Source organism: Pelodiscus sinensis, chromosome 31 (genome assembly GCF_049634645.1).
Source record: "Pelodiscus sinensis isolate JC-2024 chromosome 31, ASM4963464v1, whole genome shotgun sequence".
Classification (NCBI taxonomy): domain Eukaryota; kingdom Metazoa; phylum Chordata; order Testudines; family Trionychidae; genus Pelodiscus; species Pelodiscus sinensis.
Window position 1 is genome coordinate 2623344 of NC_134741.1, and position 15682 is coordinate 2639025.

Here is a 15682-nt window from a genome sequence, read left to right on the forward strand (position 1 = left end):
TTGCCTCTGAGAACAACCCTGTCCCCACTCACAAGCACAAAGTGGGGAACAGAAAACGCAAGGGAAGACGCTTGTATTAATGTGGGGAAAGAGCACAAGCAGGATGCTTCCGAAAGCACCAGAAGCCAAACGCCCCAGAGAAACCTGGGCAGGGCCCTTTCACTTGGGTCCTTAAAGCCAGCCACCAACAGCTCTTGTGAGTCACCCTCCCTTCCCTGCCCCGCACTCACGCAGGTGGGCGGTTCCAGCATTCAGTCTGCTGCCGAGCTAAAGGCGCTGCAAGGAGAGACCAGGAACTAGCCTGGCAGGACCTTTCAGAGCAGAGCCGGGGAGCTACCCTGTGAGGGGCAATAGCTGCCCTCCAGCCCTGCCTTTGCATCCCACTGGGGTAACTCGCAGGGGCTGGCAGCATCTCCCGCTAGGACAAAGCCCAGCTCTTAGCCCGCCCCTCTCCGCCAGTCACTCTTTGCTCCTGCTCAGGCCCCGCCCTCCTCATTGCAATTGGCCCCTGGGTAGGGCCCGCAGTAGCGTCTAACTCCACGCGCGGGCGTAGGGAGGCAGCCTCGCCCATTGTGGTCACTGCGCATGCGCTGCGCGCACTGATGAGCGAATACTGAGAGAGCCGTTTGTGCGGTTACTCGTTCGCGCTACTGCTTCCGGTTCCGCGCCCGGAAGGGGGGAGCGGAGGAGCAGAGGTGAGGCGGGGAGACACCTGCTGGGGATCGGCGGGTGCGAGGGGGAGGGCCAGGTGGGGAGCTGGGGGTCAGATACTAAAAGGTGCCAAAACCAGCGCGCGGCCGGTCTCCGTGCGGTGGGGAACTTGCGCTTCAGCCGCAGCAGGGCGGCATCGCGCGGAACCTCTGGCCGGGCTGGAGAGACCCGCGTGCGGGTTTGGGGAGCAGCCTGTGCGCTGCTCAGGCACCGCCGAGACTCAGCGTTTGCCCGCACTGCAGCGCGGGGCCCGTCTGGGGAGAGCGGGGTTAATGCCCCGTGTTCCCGCTAAGATTTCCCATCCACGAGCGGAGTGAGTCTTGTCGCGCGCGCCTGTTCGGATGCGAGCTCCCGGCACTCCCGTTATAAACCTCTACTGCCATGTCTCCCTCCCTCCATCTGTCCCCCGGGGCCTGCAGCTTCCCCTCACCCTCCTCTGCCCTTCTCACTTCCCTCAGCCCTCCTGGGACCTGCACCCGCCCTTCCCTTCCCTCTCCTCTAGCCCCTCTCAGCATCCACTCTGCTAACAATTGTCTCTACCCACCTGCCCTGCCTCTCTCCTCTGCTGCCCATCCCTCCCCTTCTGCTTCACCCTCACAGTCCCCTTGGTACCTCCACCCTCCCCCTTCTTTCACTGCCCCAGCCCTTCCATCAACTGCCCCCCTGACCACTCTTGGTGCCAGTTCTCCTCATGCTTCTCTGCACCCTCACACGTGACTTGTTCTGTTCCCTGCCTTCCTCATGCCCTGGGGCCGCAAGTTTGTATAATTTTCCCCCTCCTCTCCCCACAAGCCTCTTCCACCCATTCCTGCTAGTTTTCCCTCTTCTCTTCTCTTCCCCTCCCCTCGCCTCCCCTCCCTTCTGCCTTCTATTTTGTGGGGCCGGAGTCTGTTCTCGGACCCCAGAAGTTCCTGGTCTCTGAACCTGGAAGTAGGCTGCACAGTGCACCGCCGCACTGAGCAGTTTTAAAGTCCCGGACCGTGACGTCATGGCAGCAGCAGCCAACTGCAGGGAGCTGGACTGAAAGCTCCGCACGGCAGGGACGGGATAGGGACGTTCTGGGGTTGGGGTGGGAGGATGCGCAAGGGGGCTGGCAGGCAGGGCTGGGGGAGAGACCCAGCTCCAAATATTGCTGGAGCAGGGCCTCTGGCTCTAAATATAGCTGGAGCCCATATACCCACGAGCCCATATAACTAGCCGCCCATTCTCATGCCATCCCTCCTTTCTAACTCTCTTCTCCCAACATCCATTCTCCCCTTCTTCCTTCCTTTTGCCCTCATTGCTCCTCCCCCTGCCCTTTCCCTTTCCCTGTAAGGGGCTGGGCCGAGTCTGGGCACTGCTGAGAGTGTCCACTCAGGGCAAATTGCTCAGAACAAAGGCTCCTTACAGCCCCTGACTGGAAACCTTTCCCAACAGGTCACAGACCAGTCACTTCATCTGCCAGCAGGAAGCCTCACGAGCAAAACCCCTCAGACACCCTAGCTCTCCTTGTGTGTTAGGCCCAGGGCTGATTGTGGCACAAGTGAGGGTTATAGAACCCAATCTCACATGCCCCGAACTGGTCCCAAAGAACAAGGCACAAATCCCTGGTCAGTTTACACTTTGGATCTTACCCACAAGATCACAGTGGGTCAATCCTTTAGAACGTGGATTCCCAAACTGGGGGTCGTGAAGAAATTCCGGGGGGGGGGGGGAATTCGAGGCGACCTAGCCACACACACCCCTGTCAATCCCACCCCAAGTTTTGCTGCTATTTTTGGGGGGGGTGAGGGTTTCTCAAAAATCAAAAAGGGGGCATGATGTGGAAAAGTTTGGGAACCACTGCTTTAGAATCTAAAATCTAAAGGTTTATTAATAAAAGAAAGAAAAGATGGAGAGTAAAGTTGTTAAGGAAAAATACATTACATGCACCAGTCACCAAGCTCTTGATGAAGACTTTCAGTGGAGATGATACAAACTGCTATCTTAAAAGTCTCTGGTATACATCCTATGTCAGGATGGGTCAGTAGTCCTTCACGGCTATCTGTTCCTTGCGAGACTGCATCTAGGTTCAGTAGCAGAATTGAAGACCAGATGGAGTCCGCCTCATGGCACTTGTATATCTCTCCTGGAGTCCTCCTAGCCAGAGCAGGTCACATGGTCAAGTGACCTGTTTGTGTTTCACATGCTGGCAGCCATTATGCCCTGGCTGGTTTGCATGTTCCCAGATATTCCTCAGGTGTGTATTGGGCACCTTGAGAGCCATTCCTTGGTGCTCTGCTAGTTAACGTAGTCATTTATTGGACATTCCTTCCTTACAGCAGGCAGAGAACATCCACAGTATAGGCACAGAGTCCGTATTCATAACTCCATATACAGACATCACACAAGTACATGAGTAGCATATATAGAATCAGTAGAATATAAGCTTTCATTTGACACCTCACATGGCCCCCTTTGTATATAGTTTGGGGCAAACACCTCCCCTGCTGGCGCAGCAGTGATCTGGCTGCTCCCCTTAAAATCCAATAATTTGACAGTTCTATTCCCTGCCTTCCTCATGCCATCCTTCCTTTCAACCTCTCTTCTCCCAGCACCCACTCTTCCCTTCTTCCTTCCTTTTGCCCTCATGGCTCCTCCCCTCTACCCTTTCCCTTTCCTCGCCCAGCATCCCCCTGTCCCATCCCTTCTTTCACCCCCACTGACACCTTCCCATCCCCTCCCCTCTGCTCCTTCTGCCCTTTTACTTCATTGTTTCCTCTTGGCCCACTGGGATTTCTCTCTCCTCTTAGTGCTCCTTAGTGCCTTCCCCTTTCGTATGCCCTGGCCCCTCCTCTGGCCTCAGCATCAGCCCCTTTCACTCCTCACCCCTGCCTTCCCTTTAGTTCTCTCCCTGCACCTTCCTCACCTTTGCGACACCTGCACCCCTCAGTCCCCTTTAGCCCTCCTGGTGCTGGGACTGGAGCTGGGGTTGCAGTGCTGTTTTTACCAACATGCAGCATTCCTTCAGCCTGAGGAAGGGCTGAAGCTAGAGCCAGGGCCATGTGGTTACTGCCCAGCTGCTCCTGTGGTGGGTCATATGGAGCAGTTACTTCATGGCTTTGCTGAGGAGATGAGTGACAGGCAAATTTTTGGTGCTGCAGGACACATCTTAGGGGAAACTATGTTGAAGCCCATTCTGAAATGTCTCCAATTGCCCTTCTCATCCTGACAGGCTGCCGAACACCCATGTGTTGCTCCAGCTCATCCATGAAGAAACAGGCAAAGAAAATTGTTGTGGTGGAGCCAGTGTCCTTTGAAGACGTGACTGTGCATTTCATTGAGGAGGAATGGGCTCTACTGGACCTGGGTCAGGGAGCCCTCTGCAGGATGTGATGCAGGAGAATTATGAGTCTCTCAACTGGCTGGGTAAGGATTCCTGTCCCCTTAGGTATCAGAAGCTGGGTTGGGTCTGGAGCCACTTGGCTGAGTTTGGTTCAGGTTCCAATGTCAGAAATATCAGCCCCAATAGTGCTGGCTTCTGTGTGAGACACCTCTTCTGTGTGAGAACCTCCCAGGGAAAGCAGGTTCAGGCACATGACATAATGGCTCTTCCCATACTCAATGTGCTTCCCCACCATCTTGCCCTTGTTCTGCCTTGGCTGGAGGTATCTGTGGAAATGCTCAGGCAGGAATGGCAGGTGGCTGAGTTCTGGTGTTGGATCTGGATGCTGTTAGTGCCTGCAGGACCCTGGAAGGACGGTGCAGTTCCCAGAGTCCTTTCCTGGCTGTGGCTAATCTTTGTGACATGCTGGTTCCTGCCTGTGGTGTTGGGGCTGAGGGAGGGTTGATGAGGCAATTCAAGCTGTACGAGTGCTTTATGGGGTGTATTGCGGTAGTGCTTAAACGTGAAGACACTTTGGGCAAGTGACTTAGACTGTCTGTGCCCCAGTCCCCAAAATAGGCATTATAGCATGTCCCTGTTTCACAGGGCTGGTGAAAGACAAATACATTAATTAGGGGAGATGATCAGCTCCACATAAACACCCCGATAGCACAGTGGTGTCCTGGAGGTCCCAGGTCTTGCTGTGACTGATAAGCTTTGTTTCCTGTAATGACTGCAGTGCCATATGAATTGCTGCTAGTGCTGCAGTGTGTTGTTAGAGCTGCTCAGGGCGGCTCTTGTCAGAGCTCTGATGCCAGCTGCACTGGCAGAGTGTGCGGCTTGCCCATGCAGCACAGCTCAGGGTTATTGCTAAAGAAAGGCACAGGCTCCATTTGGGAACTAAGGTGCTCGGACAGGCTTGTTGTTGAAGGAGCAGACTAGTAATTCAGCTCCTTAGGCACAGGTATAGTAAGATAATACCTCCAATAATGGTACCTGCTCAGTTAGCAACCAGAACACTGCTTTTCAGCCAAACACCAACATGTCCCTTGTGTGACTTCTCCTTTCATATATTAACACAAACAAGGTGAACATTGCACTCTGGGTGTTGCTACTTCCCTTTTCCTTGTTCCCGTTTGTTAGAACAAAACATCTGTATCCATTATACCCCCTCCTGTCTCTCTCCCCCCCTTCGCCCTCCCCCCCCGATTTGCACAAGGGTCAGTATGTTCCTCTGACATCTCTTAGGAGTGTGTGTTTGCAGGTACTGCAGAGATCGGTGTGTTCTGAATCCTCTTTACTCATCTGGAATGTGCTTACATGGTTAGCTGGTACTTAGTGTAAGGAGGTTAAAGACTAATCAACTATCCAATAAGCATTTGTTTATTGGGTAGTTTTTGACTACTCAACCCGTCGATAGGCATTTCCACATTCCTCCTTTGAAATGTACAAGAGCCCCAACAGGTTCTGGAATAACATGTGCCTTAAGATGCAATCTTACTGATCTAAGTCACAGAATACATTCCCTGCTGTACCCTCGTCCTGCAGTGATACGTGGTTGCCTTTACTAGAATGAGAAAGACGCCAACAAAGAAGCTTGAAGACTTGTGGAGACAAATGTGGGCAGTGAGTCCATACAAATGTGAATGCAAAAGTGCAGCTAGAGTCTCAAAAAGAGGTTCTGGAGGAGGCAGAACAGGGGCTGTAACCTGGAACACTCCAGATACAGACAGGCCTGAGCTCTGGGACTCCCTCTTGCCTAGAACAAACAAGTGCCAGGGAAAGCTGAAAAGGGAGTCAGCTACATGACCTTGCTTCGCTCTTCCCAGCCATCTCTAATTCCTGCTGGGCCATGGAATGATGGCAGAACACAGGCTGGCCTCTCTTTAAGAGGAGGCAGCATATTCAGCCTATGTGTATCTGGGTAGAACACTGGCCCAGGGGAATGACTGGGGGCAGTGTGAGTGTGCAGAGCTTCTCTGGGGGTGAGACAGAAATTCTCAGAGTTATCTGAAATGGGAGGTTCAGAGCAATGGGTGGGAGCTGATGTGGCAGGGACCTGACATCAAGCTCTAGCGAGCCTGGTGATACAGGCAGGTGGAAAACACTGCCTGAGAACAGCCATAGAGGCAGGGGACAGGGCAGCCTTTACCTCTCGGAGCACACTATGGAAGACGTGGTTGAGTTGGGAGTGCTATATCCTGGGCAAGCACACTGGGGTCCACCCTGGGCTCCAGCCATAGTCCAGAAGGTCACTGACTTGGGTGTCCCAGAGGCAGGTCTTGGTGACACCATCCAAAGGAACCTCCAGCCCCTGTGCCACAGGATGGAGGTTGTGCTAAAGGAGTTCAAGCAGGAGGTCTCCACCCTCAGGATATGGGGCAGATCTGGTTGCAGAGACCAGCTTTCAGGAGCTGAGGAGATCTCTGCAGCTCTCAGAGATTTTAGAGAAGACTTGTCAGAGGGAGGACAGCAAGTTGCTCATGGTATCAGAAAACTGGGAGATAGTGGAGGCAGATATAAGACCACAAGACTATGAAAGTGGCCCTAGGGGGGGATTCCTCTATTTGTCCCTCTCCATTCTGCCACTGCCCATTTATTCCTCATCTTTTTTTCCCTTTCCTTAGAAATCCCTCTGGCCCGCCAGCAGAATGGTGCTTCTGTTGTGTCAGTCGCTAAAGTGGGTTGATGAATGAAGGGAGCACAGGGCCTTCTGGTGAGTTCATGGCAAGCTGCTGCTGAGATCAGTGCTGCTCTGTGGGGGCAGAAACAGAAGCCCGTTGGGTTGCTGGGTTAGCTGCTGCTGATGCCTCCTGCTGGTGGGAGCTGCTCTGAAACCCTGCATGGGCTGTGCTGTGGTAGCTGCTTTTTCAGGCAGCCCTTCCTTTGCTGGATTGTTCTACTGCTTCCGCTGTTCCCTAAGTGCTGCCTTTGTTCCCTCTAAAGTGTCTGCCTGGGCAGCTGCACATGAGGGTCTGAAGGGCCACACACCTAATGAGTAGAGCCACACTGGTGGGGTTCCATTAATGAGGTGTCTCCTGGATCCTGCAGAGGTAGTGGAATAAAGTGAGGGGTGGGGGGTATATTGAGAGAAATAGGCAGAGGGTAGGAGGACAGTGGGATGAGGTGGAGATGGGGAGTTTGGGGTAGGGTTATAAGTGAGTAGTTAAGCTTAGGCTTATTGGGTAGCTGTCTACTCATCAGGTAGCTGAGTTGACTACTTGATTACCTCTCCGTCCCCCCCCCCCCCCCCTGCTGCCTGTGTATCAGAGGAGCAAAGTTGGAGAGAAACAGGAGCAGGTGCTGGGGGGAGCACCATCTCTTTCCCCCAGCACCGTCTCTGTGGTGCCAGCTGTTCTCCCCCCCCCCCCCCCCGCCGCACTGCAGGGGGTAGCAGCAGCCTCTGCCCACAGTGGACTCGGGCTGGCCGTGGGAAGAGGCTGTTCTTGTAGTAGCTCCTCTTTGGGGCTAGCTCCAGCCACTGTGAACAGGGGCTGTTTCATGGCAGCAGCCCGTGCCCATGGGGAGGCCCAGCTCCCTGCGTGAGCTGGGATTGAGCATGCCCAGGTCAATCCCAGCTTGCGCCAGTCTGGGACAGCTGAGGCTCTGCATTTTAAATGTAGTAATAGCCACTTGGCTCTTACTATATTTAAAATGCAGAGCTGCAGTGATCCCAACTCATCCTGCTATGGGGCCTACCCCCGCTGTGGCTCTGCAGTTTAAATGTAGTAGGAGCTGGGTGGCTCCTGCGAACCTGGGTCCTACTATATTTAAGCTGCAGAACCCTGGTGGTGGTAGCTCCTGGACTGGCACGAGCTGGGACAGAGCACCTTCCCTTATTGATTAATTGTGTAGTTGATACAAATAGTATCAACTACATGATTAGTCAGTTACGCCTCTTAATAGCCTTGGTTTTGGGCATCACAGCCCCAGCTGGGCTGCAGCTGCTGATGCCGGGGAGAGACTGCACTCTATCCCAGGCTCAGACTATGCTGAGGGGGAGCAGGCAGCACAGGGGGTAGGGTACCAAGATTTTGAGTGGATTGCTGTCATTCTGGGCAACTGAAGAGGGGATGCAGCTACGTGGGAATTGGGGTGCTGGGGAAATTTCGTTGTCTCATTAATGTCAGATTGAGGTCAATTCAAGCTCATCTTCCCTTCTCTTGTTGAGGCAACTATTAGGCTGGGATGAAGAGCTGGTAATTACCACCTGACTGTTGATGATATTCCTGGTATATTTCAGACGTCAAGCCCTGATTATGAAAAGCGGCAGTGAGCTCGCCAGCTGTGTGGCTTGGCACGCTGCGCATGCGCTGACCTCACTGCGCGGCCGCACTGGGCTAAAATCTACTTGCTGCGGGCGAGTAGATTGCCCTAATTGTTGAGCCCTGTTCATAATTATGTGATAAGGAGGGAGTATCGTGGGGCCCTCTCTGTTTTCCACTGTTAGAATTATAGAGCAAATCCAAAACAGTGAATTCTCTGCAGTTCTAGGCCAACAGATTTGTCATCTATCAGCTGGCACAGAAGTGCTTGCACTTGGCCAAGGTGTGTTTCAGTTTACTGCTGGTGGACATCTGGTGGGAAATGTTAGAAAGCCTGGGCTAAGAGGTAGTTTGATGAGAGGGATAAAGATCCAGAGCAGAGAGGTACAAAGGGCTGAGGGATTGTACATTATCAGAATTCAATTCAGGGTCTGATTTGGACTTTTTTTTATTGTAAAGCACTTAAGATGCTTTTGTAGAGACGTGTTAATAATCTGTGCTCTTTGTAGTGTTCTGAGAAGGTGGAGTATTTTTAAAGTGCAGATGAAGTTTAACAAGTGCAGGATCAGGCTCTGAATCGCTGGCAAGCCCACAGTGAACAAACTGAATAAACACTTCAGTCTTTCTGTTCTAGTGACCTTCTGAGTGGTGCACCCACAATGCCAGGTGAAAAAAAATAGCTCTGTGGTTTGTTGTGATTGGATTACTTTAAGAAGTTGCTTTCATGCATTTATTCTTTCAGGTTTTGTTTACAGCAGCACTTTAACTTGGCAGCGTGGTTGTGACAAGAGGGCTGGGAGAGAACTCTTCTGATGCCCTAGACCAGGGGTCAGCAACCTACGGCACACATGTCACTTATTTTGAGTGGCATGTGTGGCTCAACACCCCGCCTCCCCCCTAGGCAGGAGCTGGAGCTTTGCATTTGCCAAGCAGCTGCAGGCTAGAGCAGTGTTTCTCCACCTTTTTTTTTTTTTTTTTTTTTTTGAAATAAAGCATCCCTTTAAAAAAATTATAAGTATTCCCAGTACCTACAGTTTTCTGACACACAATTTTTTTCAACTATTGCAACACACTTGTTTAAACAGCTTAATCATAGCTGGGCAGATGATGAAATTTTTGGCTGTAAAAAGTACAAAAATAATAAAGCGCTGTAAAACTTAAAAAAAAATCATTTTTCTCCAAATTTCAGTTGTTGACGTACCCTCCAGACTTCTCTCGAGTACTCCTAAAGGTACTCGTACCACTATTTGAGAAAAACTGGGCTAGAGAACCAGCTCCAGCTTCCTGCTGGAAGGGCAAACAGAGATGGGGGAGGCATGGGTGCGTAGGTGTGCGGGTGGCATGATCATACACTGGGCTTCTTGTCTCTGGGGCTGCCGCTGCCGAGCCTGTGCATGTAGTTCCCAGGAGCTAAAAGGGTTAACCCCTTTCCTCTCCCTCCCCCTTTACAGGCTCTGCTTCAGGAGGGGGTGGGGCTGGAGCCACTCTGCAGATCCTGGGCTGGGCAGCCAGTCACAAGCTGCTGCCTCTGTGGGATGCCTGGGCTGCTCCCCACAGGGAGAGTGCAGAAGAACGGGGAGCCCCTTCCCCAGCACCCTGTTGCACCTGGCTGGGCTGGAACCAGCCCTGGGCTCCACCTGCCCCAGAGCAGCAGCCTGCAGGTGAGGGGTGTACCCCAGCAAAGGGCTGGGCACGGCAGGGAAGTGACTCTGTCTCCCCCCCCCCCCCCCCCAAGCCTCTCCTTGGCCCTGCGCTACTCCTGGGGGACTGTGGGTCCCAGCATACTGCCCTGCCATTGTGCACACTAGAGGTACAGGGATGTGGAGGTAGGAGGGGTGAAGGAGGATATGGGGGCAGGGGTTATACTGAGGTGAATGGGCAATGCAAGGGATCAGGTTGCGGGGCATCATGTGCTGTAGGGAGTGAAGCTGGAGCAGAAGGAAGATGTGAGGGGGCATATCATTTTACTTTGCAGAAGCTGCACTTTCCTTCACTTCCCACTTCTTTGACTCTCTCCCCAGTTAGCTATTTGGCTGCATTGTCACCTTCTCACCTTTTCTGCATTACTCTCCCAACCCCCTTCCAACTCCTTCTTGTACCCCCACCCCACACCCACTCCCACTGCCAGACTCCCTTCTAGACCCTGCTTTCCTCACCCACCTTACATCCCACCTCCCACCCAGTTCCTGCATCCATATCCCACTCTCTGGCAGCCCTATCCCACACATTGAGCCTCTCATTTTTGTCCCCATCCCGGAGCCTAAGGAGGTCCACCAAATCCACTAACTCCGGAAACCCAGAAAAGTAAATCTGGCCTATGGGAAGTCCTGAACCTCAGACCCCCTGGCCCCCCTCGTCCTTTTCCCTTACCCAGTGAGGCCAGAAGAATGAGGTATGTCAGTTGGGGGACACATCAGTGAGGTTTGGGGATTTTTGTTGTTTTGCTTCTCATTTGTGTGGTCCCCAACAGATTTTTCTGTGGGTCTATGGCCCCGACCCAAAAAAGGTTGCCCACTTCTGCCATAAATAAAGAAAACATTGAAATCTTTTGTGTTGGACATAAATTAATATTTTACTTTATCTAAAATGAAGTTTGATAAACTAACATTATGTTAAAACTTAACAAAACAAATAGTCCTGCAGCACTTTAGAGACTAACAAAAATGTAGACAGTATCATGAGCTTTTTGTGCCCACAAAAGCTTATGATACTATCTACATTTTTGTTAATCTCTAAGGTGCTGCAAGACTAGTTTTTACAGACTTACACAGCTATTCCTCTGAAACATGAGTTAAAACTCTTAATCTATTTAATTTAAGTTAAACCATTCTACCTAGCCGTAGCTGGTTCAGAAAATATGGTAACTATACCCAGCCTGCCTCTGTCTCCTCCCCTGAGCACACAGATCCATAAATAGAAGTGAATAAGTTAAATCTGGGTACACCACTTCTGAAAGGGTTGACGACCCCTGGTCTAGATAAACCACCTTCAGGAGGGGAGTAGCTCACAGCCTTGGGGATGCATTTACACTGGTGCTTCACAGTGCTGTGACCAAAGAGTCCATGCTGAATAGTGATTCTGAGCACCAATTCCTCAGGACATGGAGGTTCCACTTCTCCAGCAGGGTGCGCCCAGCCTGCCTCCATGACAGAAGGAGCCACACACTGCCCAGGGGCTCTGCCTAGTTCATAGCAAGGACATCCCAGAACGTGTAGTAGTGCTGCATGATCAGCCATTGTTGCTGTAGATTGGTTAGTGGGCATCACACAGAGCCCTTCTGAGGGCTTTGCCAGAGTGTGACGAAGCTCTAGCTGGTTTCAGGCGCCCGTGTTGACCACCAGGAGCACATCTCACAGGGCCACTCAGAGATTGGTCAATCTAGAAAGGAAAGGCTAGCAGTGTTCCCGCTAATCCAGGGGTGGGCAATAATTTTGGAAGGGGGGGCCACTACACAAATTTCAGAAGTAGCCATGGGCCAATCACAAGAGGTGGAGTCGCGGGCAGAAGGGGTAGAATTGAGAACTACCCTGCCAGAAGTTTTGCTTGGCCTGGGGGCCCTGCCTCCTGAATTCTGGCCAATGGAAAGGACCTGGAGCAGATGGGAAGGTGCTGGGGGCCAGAGTCCTCCCAGAGTTCTAAGTGAAGGCTTAGAATTCACATAACATGGCTGGCAGCACCTGCCCCTGCTGCTAACCTGTTGCCTGGCAGGCTCAAGCCCTTTGAATAGAAGCAGTTGAAAGGGCACCTCCTGTGCAGTTTCCAGGCAATGGGCCAGTGGGACTGAAAGCTGTGAGCCCTTTCAGAGGTGCAGTGCTGGGATTTGACTTATTTGCCTCGTTATACAGGTCCGAGTGCTGGTGATACTTTTTAAAGTAAAAAATAGTCCTATCTACAGCAGCTTCATTATTAAATAAATTAAGATGCAGATTATACCTTTTAGTGCAAGGGTTGGCAACCTTTCAGAAGTGGTGTTCTGAGGTTTAACTTATTCAAGGATCTGTGTGCCGGGGGACGGAGTGAGGAAGAGAGGCAAGGGCAGGTTGAGTACGGTGATCTTATTTTCTGAACCAGCTGCAGCTAGTGAGAATGGTTTAATTTAAATTTATGAAACAGATTAAGCATTTTAACTTTCTCATGTTAGTTTATCAAACTTCATTTTAAATAAAGTAAAATATGTCCAACACAAAAGGTTTCAACGTTTCCTTTATTTATGGTGGGGTGGAGAACCCTTTTGGGGTTGAGGGTCACTGAACCACAGAAAAATCCGTTGGAAACCACCCAAGTAAGAAGCAAAAAACCTTCTCCAAAATCCCCGAACCTTCACTGACATGGCCCCCAACTAAGACACCTCACTTCCTGTGAGGCTGGGGCACCAGAGGTGAGGAGAAGGGATGGGGAGGTTCAGGGCTTCCCATAGACCAGATTTACTTTTCTGGAGTTTGAGTTACTGGATTTTATGGCTCTCCTTAGGCTCTGGGGTAGGGACAAAGATGAGGGGTAGAGCGTGCGAGACAGGGCTTCCAGAAAGTAGGATAGGGATGGGGTGCAGGATCTGGGAGGGAGGTAGGGTTCAGAAGCAGGCTGGGAGTAGGGTGTCTGGCCAGGTGGAGGGAGTGGGACCAAGGGAGGATGCAGTGTGTGTCCAGGAGCGAGGGTACAGGAACAAGGGAGGGTGTGAAAGCAAGCTTGGGGGAGGAGTGAGAGGATTAGGATGGGGGAAGTCTGGGCATGAGGGAGTAACCTTACCTATCTTCGTGTCCTCTTGTAACAAAGGCTTCAGTCATGCTGTCCCGGATGCTCTGGAGGGAGGTCCTGCTGCTGCAACAGCCACGCAGCCCTGGGGCCAGCCCTGGAGGCTGAAGGCGCTGCTGCGGACATGCAGCCTCGGGCTGGTCCCAGAGGCCAGCAGACCTGCTGCAGCAGACACGTGGCCCTGGGCCATGTGGCCACAGAAGTGATGCCTCCAGGGCTGGCCCCGGACCGTATGGCTACGGCACCCTTGTCCCTACTGAGGCATCACTGATGAGCCTCAGCCCCAGTGCTGCCTCCTCCCATGGTAGCCTAACCTGCTGCAGGGAGGAGGGAGCATTCTCCAGCAGCTGCGTGGGGGAGGAGTGCTGGGGCTGAGCTTCCTCCCCCGTACTGAAAATTAGCACATGTAGGTTGCTGACCCCTGCACTAGGGGGCAGGGCCTGGAACTTCCTCTGGGCTGGATCAAAGCCCTGGGTGGAGCAGATTTTGCCTGCCAAGAGGCTTTTGCCCACCTCTGCTCTAAGCTGTGTAGCATCACAGGTGATTAATCATCCACACCCAGTCAGTGAGCTCTGCACAGAGCTCTGAGCCTCTCACTGGGCAGGGCTGATTAATCATCTGTGAAGCTGTGCTGTCCTGCACTGAAGAGTGGTGTTGAAAACTCGCCCTTTATTTCATCCAGATGCTAGACTTAATTAGTGGTTATGATTTAAAACCAGTTTCGTTAACCAAAGGTTCTTCTGCTGCTAAAGGACCAGCCATATATCCAGGTCAATAAATAATTCAGATGTTATCCAAATATAACATGGTTGCCAATTCTTTATTCTGTGATGTCTAAAGGTTTCTGCAAGAGAAGAGAGAGAGGTGAGGGTTACAACTGCAGAAAGCAATAAAATACAAGCCCACATTTCAATGTTTCTGCATCAGGTTTGAACCAATGATGCAATAAACTGTTGGCTTGTTGAATTTCTGGTTGCTTCCAAAAGACTGGAAGGTCCTCTGTCCTTTGGTTAGAATGCTCCCATTAGTATACATCCATAGTCTGGAGATCAGTGCAGGGAAGAGGCCAAATGGAGTTGTTCTATCCTTTTATGCAGGGACGGGCAATAATTTTTTGCCAGGCCATACCGGAAGGAGTGGGGCCAGGATGCTTCGGGCTTCCCCAGTCATAATCTGGGGGTAAGGGAGCCCCTTTGTCCGCTCCTTCCCACTAAGCACCGTGCCCTGGCATTAGGAAGAGTTTCCGTGCTCCCCAGGCCAATCAGGGCCTGAGAACATGTGAAGCTTCCTCCTGCCCTGCCAGGAGCATGTGGCACTTCTAAGTGCCATGCGCTCCTCGCAGAACTGGGGTAGAGCGGAGGAAACTTTGTGTGCTCCCCCCACCCCCAGGCCAATCAGGGCTTGAGGACGGGGGAGCGTGAGAAGTCTCCCCCTGTTCTGCCAGGAGTGCGTGGCACTTTAAAGCGCCGCCTGCTCCTGGCAGGGCGGAGGAAACATTGTGTGCTTTCCCCCCCTACTCCCAGGTCCTGATTGGCCTGGGGAGGGGAGAGCAGCAGGACCCCTGTGGGTCGTATCACCCTGCTTGGCAGGCCAAATCCGGCTTGCAGAGGCCCTTTTGCCCACCTCTGCTTTTATATCTCTTTAGCATGTGAACAGCAGGATTCCTTCTATTTTTTTCATCCATGTGTGGAATGCATGTTGTTGTGTGCACTGACACATGCTCTTGTGCACCACAGGTAGAAACAAATCCCCTGGATTTCATAGATACTTTTTAAAAGTCTCCACTGTGTATAAAACACACACAGTGTCTGCGTCTAGACTGGCATGATTTTGCGAAAATACTTTTAACGGAAAAGTTTTTCCGTTGAAAGTATTTCTGCAAAAGCACGTCTGTCTAGATTGGCAAGGATGCTTTTGCACAAAAAGTGCTTTTGCGCAAAAGCATCCGTGGCCATTTTAGCCATCGGGGCTTTTTTGTGCAAAACAATTCTTCCCTGTCTACACTGGCCCTCTTGAGCAAGTATTCTTGCACAAGAGGGCTTTTTCCCGAGCAGGAGTGAAAGTATTTGTGCAAGAAGCACTGATTTTGTACATTACAGAGTCAGTGCTCTTGCGCAAATTCAAGCGGCCAGTGTAGACAGCTAGCAAGTTTTTGCGCAAAAGCGGCTGCTTGCCAGTCTAGACGCACCCATAGAGAGAGAGAGAGAGAGTGTGTGTGTGTGTGACAGTGGGTGTCTTTGTGGGTGATGCAGACAGGTTGTGTGTGTGAGAGAGGAACAGAGGAGTCTGTGTGTGTGGTGGCTGCTGCTGGGCAAGTTTATGAGAAACCCAATGAGCTGTTTCCTTACGACACAGCAAGCTCTGTCCCTGTGCCCTGTTGTTTCCCCTCCCCTTGCTCAGCGAACAGAGGAAGGGAGAGAGAGACAGTGTGAGCTGGCTGCTGGGGAAATCTCAGATTCAGTATAGGTATTTAAAAAAGTAGCTGAGTCAATTACACTCAGTGCTGGAGAAATGTTCAAATGACAGCAACTCAGAATTCTGAGCCAGGCTGTGTCTTCTCTCCCTTGCTCTGCAGAGTTGAGGTACAGGGGCAGGGGACACCCTGACATCA

At 51.8% G+C, this 15682-nt stretch overlaps 1 protein-coding gene across 1 annotated transcript in view; it reads left to right on the forward strand.

The window, feature by feature from the left end:
- The first annotated feature begins 575 nt into the window (after positions 1 to 575).
- Positions 576 to 15682, forward strand: part of LOC106732199 (uncharacterized) — a 63590-nt gene continuing 48483 nt past the window's right edge. Inside the window, 2 exon segments of the mRNA XM_075913233.1 lie at positions 576 to 695; positions 3905 to 4098. Coding sequence (XP_075769348.1) covers positions 4020 to 4098 — 79 coding nt within the window. The 5' untranslated portion in view covers positions 576 to 695; positions 3905 to 4019.